Source organism: Zophobas morio, unplaced genomic scaffold (genome assembly GCF_036711695.1).
Source record: "Zophobas morio isolate AGI-343-1 ecotype UQ-CSIRO unplaced genomic scaffold, CSIRO_AGI_Zmor_V1 ptg000046l, whole genome shotgun sequence".
Taxonomy (NCBI): domain Eukaryota; kingdom Metazoa; phylum Arthropoda; class Insecta; order Coleoptera; family Tenebrionidae; genus Zophobas; species Zophobas morio.
Window position 1 is genome coordinate 1,264,869 of NW_026972151.1, and position 17,439 is coordinate 1,282,307.

General features: G+C 33.9%; 2 protein-coding genes across 2 annotated transcripts in view; one reads left to right on the plus strand and one right to left on the minus strand.

Moving 5' to 3' along the window:
- Positions 1 to 17,397, plus strand: part of LOC135142279 (glucose dehydrogenase [FAD, quinone]-like) — a 34,756-nt gene extending 17,359 nt beyond the window's left edge. The window contains exons 2-3 of the mRNA XM_064073964.1: positions 14,831 to 15,034; positions 15,081 to 17,397. Of these exons, the coding sequence (XP_063930034.1) occupies positions 14,831 to 15,034; positions 15,081 to 16,792 (1,916 nt within the window). The 3' untranslated portion in view covers positions 16,793 to 17,397. The remainder of the gene's footprint in view (positions 1 to 14,830; positions 15,035 to 15,080) is intronic.
- The window catches only part of Flo2 (Flotillin 2), a 227,164-nt gene that overhangs the window by 198,412 nt on the left and 11,313 nt on the right, over positions 1 to 17,439 (minus strand). The gene's annotated exons all lie outside the window — the stretch shown is intronic.

Here is a 17,439-nt window from a genome sequence, read left to right on the forward strand (position 1 = left end):
CATTAATAATAATAAAATAACATGGATACATCATGTCATACAATGAGTTTCAAGCGAGATTTACCTAGCAAAGTTTTCGAAGGGCGTGAGTGAAGTTTTTGGAAGAGTTGAACAGATGAATTCTTCTCATTTGTCGTATTAATATATAAATTACAAGTACGGGTGCTCAAAAAGTTTTCAGATTAAAGTTGGCCATAGAAACATTTGTCATGTGTTTGATTAAACTGTAAAAGTCATGCATAACCTTTAAAAAAACAGTTTAATCAAAAATATGACAAATATTTCCATGGCCAACTCTAATTTGAAAACTTTTTGATCACCCTTTCGAAGTATATTATACTCAACATAGCAGTCATTTTAAGATGACCTCACGAAATTTTTGGTAGGCACAGGTTTTGTGTTTCGTTTTAAAATTTACTTTCAAGTAGTTTGTAGTCGCTAAAAACCCACCAAAATTAGCTTACCCATCCCCTTCAAAAAAACTCGTGGATGGTGTTATTTAAAATTTATTTGAGTAAATCTCAATTGAAATGCATAATATGAGATGCTGGTTTGCACTATATTTAACTTTATTTATACATTTGTACAAAAATATAATATTTTTAGACGATAATTTTCACACAAGTTCTTTTTTTTTAATTTCACAGCGCATAGAATGGAAAAATAAAGATCTCCGTCTAATATTTTTGAAACCAATACCTGGCATAACAGACTACGACCAGGTACTCGTATAAACAGTAGATGAACCTGTATACATTTCTTTTAATTTTGGCAAGGTGTTGTAGAACGTTATGTTTCTATTTCTATCGACGTCCGACATACTGTATTTACGCAGGTATTGTTTTCGCCCCTAAAATGCTAAGAAGTGCGAACATTTTTTACCTGCGTAAATCCAGTGTGACAGACCAAGACAGAAACCGAAACATACCAGATCACATGGTTGGTACAAACACTTTGCCAAAATTAAAAAAAAAAGTAATTTGTACTGTAAGCCGACAGTTAAAGACATGTTACGAAATGGATGTACCAACACCACGAAATCAGAATCATTTATTTACATTTTAAACAACACTTAAAAATTTCCACTCAAACTGCAACGGCAAAACTTACATACACACCTTTCTAAAGCAATATTAAGTAATGGAAAGCGCTTTCATTATTGTTCCGTTCCGGCGCTCATTTGTTTTCTTAACCGCCTTTGAATTTATGTCTAATTCGTTCGAGTGCATTTAAACTGGTATTTATTCGTCAGTTTTGAAAAACTCGAAAGTAATTCCCATTCTCAAAAAATTGGTCTAAAGAGTTTAGACAGTACTTCCCTCGCTGTCGGAAACGTGACGACGGCATCCCTATTGAGGATTATGCTTGAAGTAATCGTATCACACCAGGTTTCACAATGAAAAGTGTTTATTGAATTTTTTGAAATCATACAAAATTAATAAACCAAAACTTATATATATTTGGATTTAAAACTTACAATAGATGAAGCTAGCACTATATCCTTGGGTAACGCGTTCCAACTGTCAAACAACTATTCGCTAAAAATTTTTGGCGAGCTAAAGTGCAAAACTTCAACTTACGCAACTTTAGAGGATGCCCTCTGGTGCGGTCTGAGGTATTGAGAGGGAAGAGATGCCTCACTGGGGAAAGACTATTACTCAAGGCCTAATAAGTACTGATTAGATCCCCTCGTTTGCGCCTGTCTGAAAGAGGGCAGAGATGCATTAGGCTAGGCCGTTCGCAGTAAGGAGGCCGATTTATGCCGAACGGAAATTTGATTGCTCGACGCTGAATGGATTCCAAGCACAAAATGTCTTTTTGAAGTATGGGAGACCAGACACCATTAGCAAATCCTAGCAAAGGCCGCCCATATGTTTTTAAAAGTTTAGAAAAGACTAATGGACTAGCTTTGGAAAATGTTTTGCTCGCAACTCACTGGACGTGCTCGGTCCATGAGAAACTGGAGGTGACAACAACACCCAAATCAACGTGCGAATCTATACATGAAAGAAGTTAAGTTGTCAACGAAATAAACGTGGTTGGGGTTATTATTCCCAAGGTGTACGACTATGCGCTTATCTAAATTCAAAGGTAACAACCAATCATGAGTCTAGTCATATGTTGCTCGAAGATCTCGTTCTAAATCCCTATAATTCGCACTACTGCTGTAAAGCTTGATCATCTGAGAACATGGCGAAAGGCGAGGTTACGATGTTTTTGATATCGGCAATATAAGCGACAAAGAGTAGCGGGCCAAGCACCGAACCCTGGGGCACCCCACTCACAACATCGACAGATCTACAAAGTCCATCACCGACTTTGACTCGAAATGTTCTATCGTTCAGAAAAGAATCTATCCACCCAAGAAGGTTTCCTCGTATACCAAGATGTTGCAATTTGTGAAGAAGCCTGCGTTTCGGAACCTTGTCAAAAGCTTTTGAAAAGTCGAGATATAAAATATCGACGGGGCGACCCAGATCGATATTCCTAGTCCAGTCTGACAAACAGCACAAAAGATTAGATTGGACACCTTTTCCAGGTAAGAAGCCATGCTGGTCAGGTGGAATTAGATTGTGATTTATAAGAAACTTGACTAAATGGTCATAGATAATGGATTCCATGACCTAGACTACGAGCGATGTCAAACTCACTGGCCTATAGTTTGATAGTTTTTCATTGAAAAACTTCTTTTTTTTCGAACGATTGGCATTCCTGCTGTAGCCAGATCTTGCAGTATCCCTTTGAAGTCACCAACAGAATTCTGCAAGCATGGGTGGATACATAAAAGCGATATTTTTGCAATCAAGTGTCACAAAAAGTAACAAAAACAAAACACCCGTTATCTATGTTTTGTGATGTGATATGGCTATAAAACATGTTTTTCTTTAGTATATGAAGTATACCCAACCTCAAACACGATCTGAACTTTCTGTGAGTTTTTTAGTGTTGCATAGTGTTACAGGAATACATTACATCGGAAGAATGTCACGAAGAATGTAGACATTTGTTTGATTTGAATGACTTCATCGCCCCAAAACAGATGACTAAAATTATTCATAAGCCTCCATTAAACAAAATATTCTGAATGTTATTATTATAATTCGTACCTTATCATTATTTTATTGTTATAATGACGAGCGTATTCTCACATTTTCCAGAAAATGGGGTAGCTCGTTCTTAATTTGATCAATAATAAATTGACTGATTCATTAATTTTTTTGAGTCACCTGTTTAAGCAAATCTAAAAAATATGAACGCAACGATTAAAAGTCTGTTCATATTTTGCACATTTGCGAACGAATTTATTTTCTGGGGTTGATAAACAGATATTTTCATTAAAAAAGTTACCATGCTTACAATAACTTCAAAACGTCAAGATTTCAAAGTATTCAGTTTTGCAATTATTGATTTAATCAATAAAATCAATTGACTCAGTCATTAATTTTTTCACACACCCCGTATAAGCAAATCTAAAAAATATTTATGCAGTGATAAATCACAATTATCGACTCATCATACTTTGCACAATGCACATTTAAGATAACATTTTTTCGGAAAAATTTTGACAACTTTAAAATATCTCCAAGATTTCAAAGCATTTGGTTTTGTAGTTCCTGATTAAATCAATAAAATAAATTTACGCATTCATTAATTTCTTTGAGTCAGCCTGTATAGGCAAATCCCAAAAATATGAATGGAATGATAAATCACGAGTATTGTCTCACCATACTTTGCACATTTAAGATAGGATTTATTCAGCAAAATTTTGAGACGTCATCAATTTTTTAGAGGGGGAGGGATGAGTAAATATATTTTGAGTAAAAATTTACCATCTTACTAATACGTAAACTGGCATCACACAACATTTGATCTGAATGGAATTTGCTAACATCTTATTTGTCAAACAGATGTCAGTCAGGGGCACTGGAGAACGATCATTCCACTGATCTTGTAACCCATTCTGGTGTTCCTCAAGGGTCGGTCCTTGGACCTATCCTTTTCCTCCTCTATATTAATGACAATCACAGTGTTTTTCCCGATGGTGAATTAGTCTTATACGCAGATGATACTACTAACATCAGATCAGATTTTAACGTTACTAAACTACAACACACACTAGAAGAAAAAGAATTTTAACGCATTTTTTTGCTGAACAAAATCTAGTATTAAATAAATCTAAAACAAAAAAATGCTATTTTTCTTTAAGACTATTCACTCCGGGGATTAATGAAACAGAATCTGTAAACTTCTTAGGAGTTCATCTAGATTCACGAATGCTGTAGTACCACCATATCGATCATGTTGTCAGTGGTCATTAAATACATATTTTTACTAAGATCATTGCGTGAGCATGTTTCTATGCATATTCTTCTGTCTGTGTATTATGCACATATTCACTTTAAATTAACTTATAGCATTTTAGAATGCGGACACTCGGCGGCAGCATGTAGACTCTTTAAAATGCAACGTCGTGCAATTAGAACCATGTGCAGTCTAGCTTATCAAGACGATTGCACTTCATATTTTAAATAACTGAGAATATTAACATTACCCTGTTGCTACATCTTAACATACATAATTTATATGAAGGAACTTTTAAATGACTATTCCCTGCGTGGTGAAACACAGTCTTGTACATTACGAAGTAACCATCACTTACATATAGATTTTCATCGTTTGACTAGAAGTCCCTACAATGTTACCTATTGGGGACTGAAATTCTGTAATAAGCTGCCGAATCACATAAAATGTTTTAATTTTAAACAATTTAAAACTGTGTCTATTTTTGGCGAGTGTAAGCATTTTGTTTGTGTGTTGTATTATTAACACAAATATATATTATTATTATTATTATTATTGTTATAAAATCCTCTAGTGTAGTCCTGGGTCCTGGCAAATAAAAGTGGTCTACCCAAACTATTTCAGAAATAACGTAAAACGCCGTTTCCCGTTATAGTTTCATATGAGCATTTGGAAGAAGTAGACGATATCTAATGTGTTCCCCACATAAGAATCTCTAGAGACGCAAAGTTATTTTTCGAAATTTTGTTGTAGTTTTTCTTAAAAAAATTACAATGTACATGTGTATAAATACGAGAGCTCGCTTTGTATGAAGATACTACAGTATTTTGTGTGTAAGTGAAACATAAATAGGTTTATAGAGAATTTTATTACGCATCAAGCTGAATTTTTTATTTGCCTTTGAAATTACAACTTTTTAAGTCATAGCAAAAAAATGAGAGAAACAAATTGTAAGATTTTGTTAAAAACAGGCAACCAAGCATATAGACTGGAAATGATCTATAACATCTCAACGAGTCTAATCTTAATCGGATAATTGGCTGGTAATGAAGAGTACCTGCTTCTTAAATCCTTTAAAGAAATAATCCTTTAGTAAATCACAGTTATTTTGTTCATTTTACCCTCATTTTACATACCATTTTGTTGTAGATATTACTACTAGTAATTTTTCATCAATTGCTACAGTTTTTTATTCAATTTTATATTAAAAATACGGAACTAAAGAAAAATGCAGATGATGTTATTGTAGCAGAAATCCGTTATTAAAAAGTGAAAGAAGAAACCGAACTGACTATGGCAAAATTCGTTCAATTTTTGCAAGGTGTTGTAAAACAGTATGTTTCTGTTTCTGTCTTCGTCCGACACACTGTATTTACGCAATATACGCTTCCGCCCCTAAAATGTTCAAAAAATGTGGTGTTACTTACTAAGCATAAGCTAAGAAAGTATAGTAATCGAGTCCATCAGACGAATGGCCGCTTTTATGTTTTCTCGACGTTTCATGAGTCCTTGAGTACGAATAAAGTAGTCTCCCGTTTCCGCCCGCCCATCTGTCTGTCAGGCGTCTGCGTCGATTTTTATTAGACATATAATCTCCGAAACTACTAAACCGATTATCGTCTAGGAATATCATGTAGATGGTTAAACGTTAATCAAAATTTGGGTAATCATCCCCACCAACAATTTGATTACGTCATTTCAAAGAATTGTATTTTAAAATGGATTAAATGTTATACAATAATAAACTCCTATTCTTGTGGTGTACGAATCTGCTTTCAATTTTTTCCTTAAACGGTCAGAGGTTCCACAAAAAATTACACAGTATACTACCATATTATCATGAACTCAAGATATAAGCGACTATGGCCAAGTGGTTAAGCTGTTAGGATGCGGACCGGAGGTCGCAAATTCGATGCCAAACTTCGCCTTCTCTTTTTCTCTGGCACTGTGTATTATCTATGTTTACGACGTCACACCATTTTCTCGAAAAAGTAAAAGTACGCAAATCTTTAGAGTTAAAAATGAACAAAGTAACAGAAAACAGTGAAAATTGAAAATATTATCCAACACTCGAAAAAAACATTCAAGGTTATGTATTCAAACCACGTTCAAACGCACATGTTCGATTGTCAAATGTGCCGGCTGCCTTTTGTTTTTTCATCTAGCGTTGGTGATATCTATCGACATCCCTTTTCTCGAATTACCTATTTGGCAGAAGCGGACAACCTGAACTCCGGTCCAGATCGGGTGTTCACTAATCGATTCGTGGTCATCTTCACTTCTTGGGCATGGCAAATATATACCTGACGCTAATTATGCTTATTAGTGCGAGAACACATTCAATTCATTTTGGATTAGGACGCGAAGTACTTACCTTAAAAATTATTTTAATAATTATTTGTTTGAAGAATACTAGCATTCGTGGAATTAAAAAAATTACTATAAATTATAACATCAGATAGTGTTATATTTATATAAGACACATTTTACAAAATCGTATCTCGAAATGCGGTTTTCACAAAATTCTGCCATTGTCTAACTTCTTTATTTATCATCCGTTTACTTTCTGACTTATTTAGTTTTACGTTTGTTTCTATTTGCAGCAATTTTAAAAAGGAACAGCTAAAACTTATGTGGTTTACAATAAGTGTTCTTATCAATTTGTACCGGAGTCCAGGTACCAGTGTAACGAGACAATGTGACCTTGGACAGGAGTTGATTGCCCGACAGAAGTTCATACTCTTATGGTAACGTTATGGCAGCTTTAAAAGTTAGGTCTGCCACTTTTGCTTGCCAGGAGTTTTTTAGTGTGAGGTGTGCACATCTACGTGTTTTTTGCAGAACACTGGTTTTGAAAAACATGTTTAATTAAGCAGACTTAAGAGGGGGCTTGAAAATTTTGATTTCAGCTCAGTTCTGTTTTCAGAGATTTTTGTAGGATATTGTTAGTGTTGGTTGACGGTGGAAGTAGAGGTGAAACGTTTTTGATTGTAAGTGAGAATAAATTAAGAGTTATTCTGGTAAAATAAGCAACGTTTGGTGTTTAAAATTAAAGAGATATATAAGTACTTTGAATTATTTTTACAGAGTTCGCAATTTTGTTAAAATTCTAAAAAAATCAGCTTATTACAGGAAAAGTCATCATTGGTTTGCAATAAAATGAGAATTTTTTCATTCAAAATTTTAAATTACTCAACTACATAAACAACGAAACAGAATTAACTACCAATTATCAAAATTTTTATCATCCCCCAATAATTACTACTTTTTGAATTACGCAAAATAGAGGCCATATCTTCCTAAAACCGTAAATTATACATGGTGATTTGGCGAAGTTATTAACTGCAATTGAGACTGCTATTTTCATAAATTTCACGCTGAAAAGAAAATCCAAGATCACTTTCAGTTTGTTACGTAAATTAAATCTTAACAATGCTAAACTGAAAATGAAAAAATTTTAGTAACGAAGTTTAACCTCTTTACTATGCAGACAGTTATTTATTTAATCAATCAACAAGTTTTTTTACCTTGAAAACGAACAAAAACATAACTGGTTGCGGCAGAAAAAAAGTGGACTTATATCGTCAATCACAGATCTATGCGATGACTACATCTCATCTATGCATACCATTTCTGAACCCGACCCCTTTCGATTTTGCTGAATTTTTTAAATTTTTGCTACCCCACTAAAGACGTTTCTGAGAATTTTTTCAAATTTTTTTACCTAACCAAAAAAAAAGTTATGAATTTTTCAAAAAATGGGCTCTTTTTTTAAGAAACTAATTTTTTCAAAAATTGAGTTATCGGGACTTTATTTTCAAAATTTTTGTCTTTAAATATACTTTTCAGAAAAAAAATTGGAAAAAATTTTTAATGTGAGGTTCGATGAGACTTAAATTTTTTGTGAAAAACGGTCAATTTCTGGAAGTCCGACATTTTTGATTTTTTTTTTCGTAAAAAAAATCATTTTTTCTGGACATAACGCCGTGAAAACGAATTTGCGTTCTATTTTTTTTATTTATTCAATAAAAAAAAATTAACTCGATTTTTAACTTTTTTTATTTTAAAAACTCCGTTTAAACACTAAAAATTATTTTAAATCTGTAATTTTACAATAATTCATACTTATGATTTATGATCCAAATTTCTCGATTAATAATAAGATTAAAAATCGATTTTTGTAAATAACAAACACCGCCGCAGCCCCTGTATCGTGGGGACCCAAAAGCCAAGGAGGAGCGGTTCGCACAAGTGCGGATCATATAAAATACTTATATTTAAAGCAGCTAAGCAGGAAAAAATGTTCCCTTAGTAATAATATGCTTAACTTCGTTTTGTTTTACTCGACAATTAGCACCTTCAGATACCAAGCATCAGCGGTCGCATGCATTTATGCTGAAAAAAAGAAATTTGATTAATTTGTCTCCTTCAAACAAAGAAAAGAATTGATTAATTAATTATGCTACAATGGAGCAAAACTGTCCGAATATTATTTTAGATGAGGAACTGTTACTATAATAATTATTTTATTATTATTAAACATAGGCGGGTGCGACATTTGTGTACTCTTATATTATCGAGAAAAATGTTCTTGATTTGATATAAAAAAAATTAAAAACTGCCACAAGTGTGGGATTATATTATTTTATAAAATTTAAGTTATATTTTTTGTACAAAATTTTGACGAGATGCTATCACGTTGTTGGTGGGGATAATTAGTTAATTTTGGTTGGCTTTTACCTTCTATAGTATCTACACGATTTTCATAACATTAATGAAAAATTTGGCAATAATGAATCTGGTACTTTCGGAGATTATCTGTCTAATAAAAATAATAAAAGAAAAACACCAGACAGACGCAAACGCGCGATCTATTTTTTTGTAACCTAGAGGTCATGAAACCATCTACATTAAATCCCTAATAAGTATATATACAAGATTTGACAACAATCGGTCTATTGTTTCGGAGACTAATAAAAATTCGGAGAAGCAGCAGATAGACAGGCAGACAGATGGAAACGGTAGACCTATTTTTGCGTACTCTCGGGATCATGAAACGTCGAGAAAACTTTAGACCAGCCAGTCGTCAATGGACTCGATTACAATCCTTCCTTAGGGCCCGACATTGCGAAAGAAATAGTCTACTTTTAAAATCAAGAGATGGACGTTACTCAGCGACGTACGTCAGACATCTGGTTTAGATGGGACATACAGATGTCTGGCGATTCGAATTTACTTGTCCTCAGTTGGGTTTGTTGTGTATTCTCATGTTTTAAGCTGTCTCTTTGCGTTTGAGATTTCATAATAATCAGTTTCTCTTCATTGTTTGTGTTTCGTTTGTATTTGATATTTTAATTTCGATAGAACACCTAGTGCAAGCGCCTGCAATACGCCATTGGTGAATTGTGAATTGTCAGATCCGGATTAGTCACTCTGCTGTTTCGGAATCGACAGATTTCTACTTGACTTGGGTTAATTTGATGAATAATGTAATTCAAGTAAGTGTATTTATTTAGAAATAGATCCCCATATTCAATGAAAATCATCACTTTGAAATATGGCTGGTAGGGTTGACTGAACAAATTTTGGTTAGCGTTTTACCATCTACATGATATCCTTAAAATGCATATAAAATTAGTTACAATTTCTATTGTTTTATCTTTCTTCTTCTTGTTTAGACATACGAAGCTACACAAGCGTGGAAGCGTTCCGGGTTTGGTCCTCAGCCGCATTTCCAATTTTTTTTTATTGATCAAATCAAGAAAGGCTCATTTCGTTTTACCGAAAATTTAGGAATATAGTAAATAATAACATAACATGTAATAGTGTTTGGATGCCGTCACATTTGCGACGGTAATAAACTTGTATAGAATTATTTGTAAATTACAGATTCAAATTGTTGCTCAACAATGGCTGCAAAAACTGTAACCAAATAATTATGGTAATCCTTTTTCATCTAACAATAAAACTATTTATATGGCAACATAGTTTCAGTAGTGCTGAAACGAAATTTTCAAAATCGTATTTATTCGAAAAGTATGTCCATGTAACCTAAATGAATATTGTGCTAGTGAATTTAAGAAATAGTAAAAAAATATTGACCCCCAAGTGACGATGCCTACACTCACGGCGAAATCTGAGTTTTATAATTTACCATTTAGTGGAATATGAGATAACAACCTTTGTTGTAAAACAACTTTGAGTAAAGCTTTAAAAACAATAAAGAAAACGGACTACTTTTAAAGTAATTATAACATAATTTGAAATCACTACGACAATTAAATTACAACGATAACTGATAAGCAATATTTAACAAAAATGAAAGCAATTTTCCACAACATTACAAAGCAAGCTACTCACTAAGTTAATAAATAACTAATTTGTCCACTGTTATATGACATAATCTTCAACGCTTTAATTACGACTGCGATAAACTAAACAATTGTTAGCCTGCAAGCGTAAAACTACAAAATTATACATATGAAAATTAAATCACCAGACAAACCCGAGACATTAGTTAAGAACTGGTTGCGGAATCACTGCAGTTATAACACTGAAATAGTGATCTACATAAAAGACTCGAAAAATTCCATTCACTGTTCTTCACTTGAACGAACTTGCAGACATACTACTTCTTAAAAATCGTAAAGGCGAAACTTACGTACTCACCTTTCTAATTATAAAAAAAGTTAATAATCCTATGAAGTAAGATTCATTTTGTAAAGCAAGATTAAGCAATATTTACACCTGCATTTTTTGTGTTCCATTCCAACGCCCGATTGTTTTCTTAACCGCGTTTCAATTTGTACGTTAATTCATTTTAATTCACGTGTCATTACCAAAAGTGAAATGCGATCATTTATGTTTTTTTTTCAACCTGTTGAACGTAGATTTGGACAGATTATTACCAACTCCTCGGCAAGCCGATAGGTAAGAGGGGGCCGAAAATTTGGATTTGAGTGTTGTTTTGTTATTTTTTGGCAGGTCATCGTTAGTGTTTGTTGACGGTGGAAGTGGAAAGTGAGAGCATTTTAGTTATTGGTACGAATAAAAAACATTTTTTGTCGTTAGTTTAAGATTGTGCATACATTGAATTATTAGGAGTTGGTCGTACCAAAGATATCTAAAAAAAAAAAACTTGGCAGTAAAGTTATCGTTAAAGTGTAATAATACTAATAATGGAAAAATAAATTAGTCCACAATGTACGTATGTAACTGCGTGAAGTGAATACAATGTGTTTAAGTTTTTGTAACAAATTTGAGACCAAATTTATGAAAAGTTGTGAATTAAGTCAGGTATGTATAAATGAAGATGATTGCATAGTGCAACACTAATATTACAATCCACAGCAATCTACCATTAAAATTCTCTCCAGGGGTAATTACTATTTATTTAATGTAAAGTATACAGAGCGTCTTCTCTAAACCGTAAATTATAGTGGTTATTTCACGTGCCTGTTAACTGAAATATTTAAATTAAGTATAATTTGTATAAGACATTTTGGAATAAAAAAATAAATGGTACAAACATTTTACAACTTAACTTTGACACCGAGCAAAAATCGAATTGTCCGAAATCTTGCAAACGTTTTAAGGTTATAGTAATCGTTAACTAAAAATTATCCGTTTATCCCCGCTCTTCTTCTAACAGTGCAAAATATTACAAATCTATACTTGCTGCTTATCAATGCATTCAGATTTTTTGGACTTATTTGTAAAGGGTGACTCAAAAGAAAATATGACTGAGGCAATTTATCCTATTCGTCAAATCAATAACGTCTCACTCCATCTTCCCGAACATTTGAGCATCCAGTACTCTTATTGTAAGTATTATACTGCATATACTAAAACTGATGACCTGTTCTTGCGAAAATGTTGATGACGTCATCACAAAATTTTACAATGGAAAAACTCACTTACAACAAACGGGTAGCATACACCACGTTTCTTTACCTTGAGTTTAACACTACACATATATGTTTATTTTAACTTATATTTACCACAACAAAAATAAATTTGCATATAAAATTTTATAATTTTTCAAAAAACCTGAATATGTTTGTTGTACTGTACTTCAGAGGTGAGGGGAGTTTCGTATAAACGACCTTTGACTATTTCCTTAATGCTGCTTAGCCACTCTTTTCAATATAAAACATATCTTATTTGTAACTAAATCTCGAAAGAACAAGATAACTACTAATTCTTTGACTACTTTTAATACAAAATTTATAAAATTTTAACTTTGTTTAGCTTACCTCGTAGTTCAAAATTAAGTGTATTAAGTGAACACCGGCGATGTGCATTTCAAGTCCGATTATTATGTAAGCCTACAAAAAGAATTATAAATAAATGACACGCTATTTTCTTTCACATATTAATATACCTCCACTTTCGCGTTCTGCGACTTGTCAAGCAACAAATCCGATTAAAAAAAATTGGTCGCATGTTATTTCGACAGAACTTCCAAATCCAGGCTTTTCGAAAAATTATAACATTTGATCTTGCGCTTTTTATTTTTTATGACAACGCTTATAAATTAAAGCAAAGTGTATATGTAATATTAACGTAAAGGTAAATATGCGTGTTAGGCGTTTGTTTCAAGAATTTTTTTCATTACAAAATTTTGACAAAATTTTTGCAAGGACACGTATATCAATTTGAAGAGATGCAGTGTAATACTAAAAATAACAGTACTGTATTCCCAAATTTTAGGGGAAATGGAGTGACTCGTTCTTAATTTAATCGCCTTGGATGAGTAATGCTAAAAACTATGAGTGCACTGATAAACCACAAGTCAAGGGCTATAATGTGCTGCATATTTCAGACAGGATTTATTAGGCAAAATTTTGAGAATTTTGATCAATTTTTTGTGAGGGTACAAACGAACAAATCTTGATTAACGATTTACCATGATAACGATAACCTTAAAACATTTGGATTTTTCAGAGCATTCAATTTTGCAATCTCAAAGATAAATTGCAAATGTTGTTATACAATTTTAATTAGGCACTTTTTGGTTGGCATTTTACCATCTACATGATAGTCCTAATATACATCGGTCCAGTAGTTTCGAAGATTACCTGTCAATAAAAATCCGGACAGACGGCACGCAGGCAGACAGACAACCAGACAGACGGAAACGGGAAACCTATTTCTTCGTACTCTAGGGATCACGAAAGGTCGAGAAAACATAAGAGTAGGGAGTCGGCTGATAGACTCGATTACAATACTTCCTTAGCTTACGCTCGGGAAGTAAAAATGAAAATTTAGTAACTTTTACCGGAATAGATTTACCAACATTAACGAACACTATCAAAATGTATCTTATTTAAATATAAACAACCGGTAATTTTTCACCTTGGATCACATGTTTCATAAAACTAACAAACACGTGGTGCAGACGATTGCATAGCTGCATAACATACACTACAATCTGTGGAATGTGTAACTGTGAACAAAAAATGCGCTCAATTTTAAGTTCATTCTGTAGCTGGACAAACAAGTAGGTAGTTGAGCAGGTTTTAGACTTTTTGCGTAATTGATAATAACAATTTGTTTTTTGCTAAGGCCAGTCGCTACGTTTTTTGAGTGGACTTTTCGGTCTACATGTAATATCTCCGTTATTAATAGACCTATGGTTTTAAAATTTTAAATATATGTTGTTCATAACTTTCTTTGTATAACGAATTTTGTTAAAAACAGTTTATCATCATATTTTTAAAAATCAATATCTCAATTATTAAAGGAAATTTCAGAACATGGTTTTCAACACTGTTTTCAGCTTACAAAACCCCAGAAATCATACCAGATATATCGTAGATTTTTTATTGTTAGAAACGATACACAGGGGTTCTCATTTTCGGAAAAGCTGGATGTTTTATTGCACTCTAAGAGGGAGAGAAGTTCTGTCGAAATCAAAACCTCGACACGGATTCATAAATAACACATTCAGAAATATGTAATTGTATAAAATTTAAGGCACATTTATTCGACAAAATTGTATAATGACGTCATCAATTTTTAGGGGGTATCAACGAAATAATTTTAATAACGACTTATTATGCTTACGATAGCCTTAAGACGTTTGTAAGATTTCAGAGCAAAGTTAAATTGAAAATGTTACAATATTTTGATTTTTTTCCCAAAAATTTGGATGTCTAGGGCAAAAACTCAACACAGATTAATAAACCACATGTGTCGGAGTATCTTATTCTGTAAAAGGGGAATGATTATCCAAATTTTGGTTAGCGTTTTACCATTTACACGATATTCTTAATATATATACACAATTTGACAATAATCGGTCAAGTAGTTTCGCAGATTATCTTGTTTAATAAAAATCCAGACAGACGGCAGACAGACAGACGGAAAGAAACAGGAGAACTATTTTTTCGTAATCTAGAGCTCATGAAACGTCGAGAAAACAAAAGTAACCAGTCATCCAATGGACTCGATTACAATACTTCCTTAGCTTACGCTTATAGTCTAAAGAACAAAACCCTTATGAATGCAAGTCGATCTTTTCTAGATAAAATGAATTACGCTACACTTGCCATCGTCTGCTTTCTCTTCTCACATACCAAACCTGATGACGTTGCCCTCTTGGAGACCACATACAATCAACTATCCGGAGTCTACCAACGCTACCTCAGCAAAAGAGGCGATTCTGTTCAACCTATTCCATGGAAAAGTATGTCCCAACCAATAAATATGATGCCCAAGAAACGCATCTGTAAGTATAACTTGTCTCTCGTCATTTCATTAATTCGTTATTTTAGCCAACGAGTATGACTTCATCATAGTAGGCTCAGGTTCCGCTGGTTCAGTTATTGCTAACAGACTATCCGAGATAAGTGACTGGCGAATATTGCTTCTAGAAGCAGGAAAAGGAGAAAATTTATGGTCTAGACTACCGTTAGCAGCACCTACAATGGCATTTACACCTTACAACTGGAACTATTTGGCAGAGTACCAACATAACATGTCTCTTGGTTTCGAACAACATCGGATGTTGTGGCCTAGAGGAAAAGCACTTGGTGGTACTAGCGTGATCAATTTCATGATCTATACTCGAGGAAATAAGTGGGACTTTGAACGATGGGCTGCTCAAGGGAATCCCGGATGGTCGTACAAAGACATACTTAAATACTACATGAAATCCGAAAATTCGAAATTGAAAGAAGCTGACTATCGCTACCACGGTAACAGTGGATACTGGAGTACGGAAGACATTTACCGATCAGAACTGGTACGTAGATTCGTTGAAGCAGGACAAGAACTTGGTTTGTCTCGAATCGACTACAACGCGAACGTTGAATCTTTTGGAATATCTCCCATTCAAGCGAATGTTGAAAGAGGTCGAAGACACACGGTTGCTAGAGCTTTCTTACACCCAGTGCGCCAAAGACCCAATCTTCATATTCTCACATCTGCTTTTGTTACAAAGGTTCTGATTGATCCAAACACAAAAAGTGTGTACGGTGTGGAATACGAACGAGGTGGTCGAGTCTACAAAGTGAAAGCAAGCAAAGAAGTGATCCTTTCGGCTGGAACTTTCAATTCTGCTCAACTCCTCATGTTAGCAGGAATTGGTCCTAAAGAACATCTCCAGGAACTTGGAATTCCCCTCCTTCAAGATCTTCCAGTCGGAAGAAATTTACACGATCACTTAACTTTCCCTGGCCTAAGTTTTCTCATCAATAGAGAACTCTCCTTGTCTGCATACCTTTTGCTGAATTACACTAGCTTCTACGATTTTTTTGTTAACGGTAAAGGTCCATACACGAGTCTCGGAGGTGTTGAAGGAATAGCATACATCAAAACGGAGTTATCTCAAGACATTCAAGATATCCCAGACATCGAACTACTCTTCATGGATGGTTCTTTAAACACTGACTATGGTCTCTTCAACCGTCGTTGGATGAATATACGTGATGATATCTACAACACCGTTTTTGCACCGACCCACAACATTCCATCGTGGACCGTCTTCCCTATGCTTCTTCACCCAAAATCTACAGGGTACTTGAAACTGAGGTCGACCAATCCACGTGATTATCCTCTTTTGTACGGGAACTACTTCACTGATCCCGAACAACAAGACATTAACACATTTGTAGCCTCCATAAGGTACATCCAAAGGCTAGCGCGGACAAGGGCATTTCAAGAAATAGGTTCTCAACTTAACCCAACTCCAATACCTGGCTGTGACATGTATGATTTTGATAGTGATGATTATTGGAGATGTGCACTTCGATCAATTAGTGTTACTCTTCATCATCAAGTAGGGACTGTTAAGATGGGGCCTCCACATGATCCTACGTCTGTAGTTAATCATGAGTTAAAGGTTTATGGGGTGAAGAGATTGCGAGTTTCTGATTGTAGTGTCATTCCTTTTGCTGTGGGAGCTCATACGAATGCTGTAGCGGTCATGGTGGGCGAAAAAACAGCAGATATTATTAAAGAAAATTGGGGAAAACCGACATACTGAAGACTGATTATAAGAATTGTATATTTGAGTCATGAATTCTAGCATAAGTAAGGTGTACCTCACAAAATATTTTTACATGAAGAATACCTAGGCTTTTATGAATTTATATAAAAGCTTCAGCCTTTTTTTTGTGTTCCACCAAAGCTAATGTAAGATGCTCTAGGAAAACTGCATCGAACAAATGCGTAATAAAATGATTCTATTTTTAGTATTTTTGATATTAAATTGTAGCCATACTATCTTTCTCTTTTTGAATTCCTTATTTCAAGAAAAAAGTATTAAGAGCAAAACATCTAATACGCCAAGATGGTTATAAAATATATGTTAGCTCTGAACTTTGAAAAAAAGTATGGGACTAACCCCTATGTTCACTTTTAAACAATATACATCAATGCATGCTTGTATTCTAAACATGCTAATAGTCTAATTCTTTCGAACGATAACCATAGAGTCAAATTTAAGCATGTACCGAGAAACTGAGAATACATTTTTCCCTTGGATTATCTGTCACATAATTGTATCAGTGGTGAGATTGTCACCTCTACCCCTCTCAGAATATTTCACTTGTAATAAGTCTTGTAACGAAGAACACAATAAACCATCGAAAGGACAATACGTGTCTTAGTCATCCATTCAGACAGTACTTA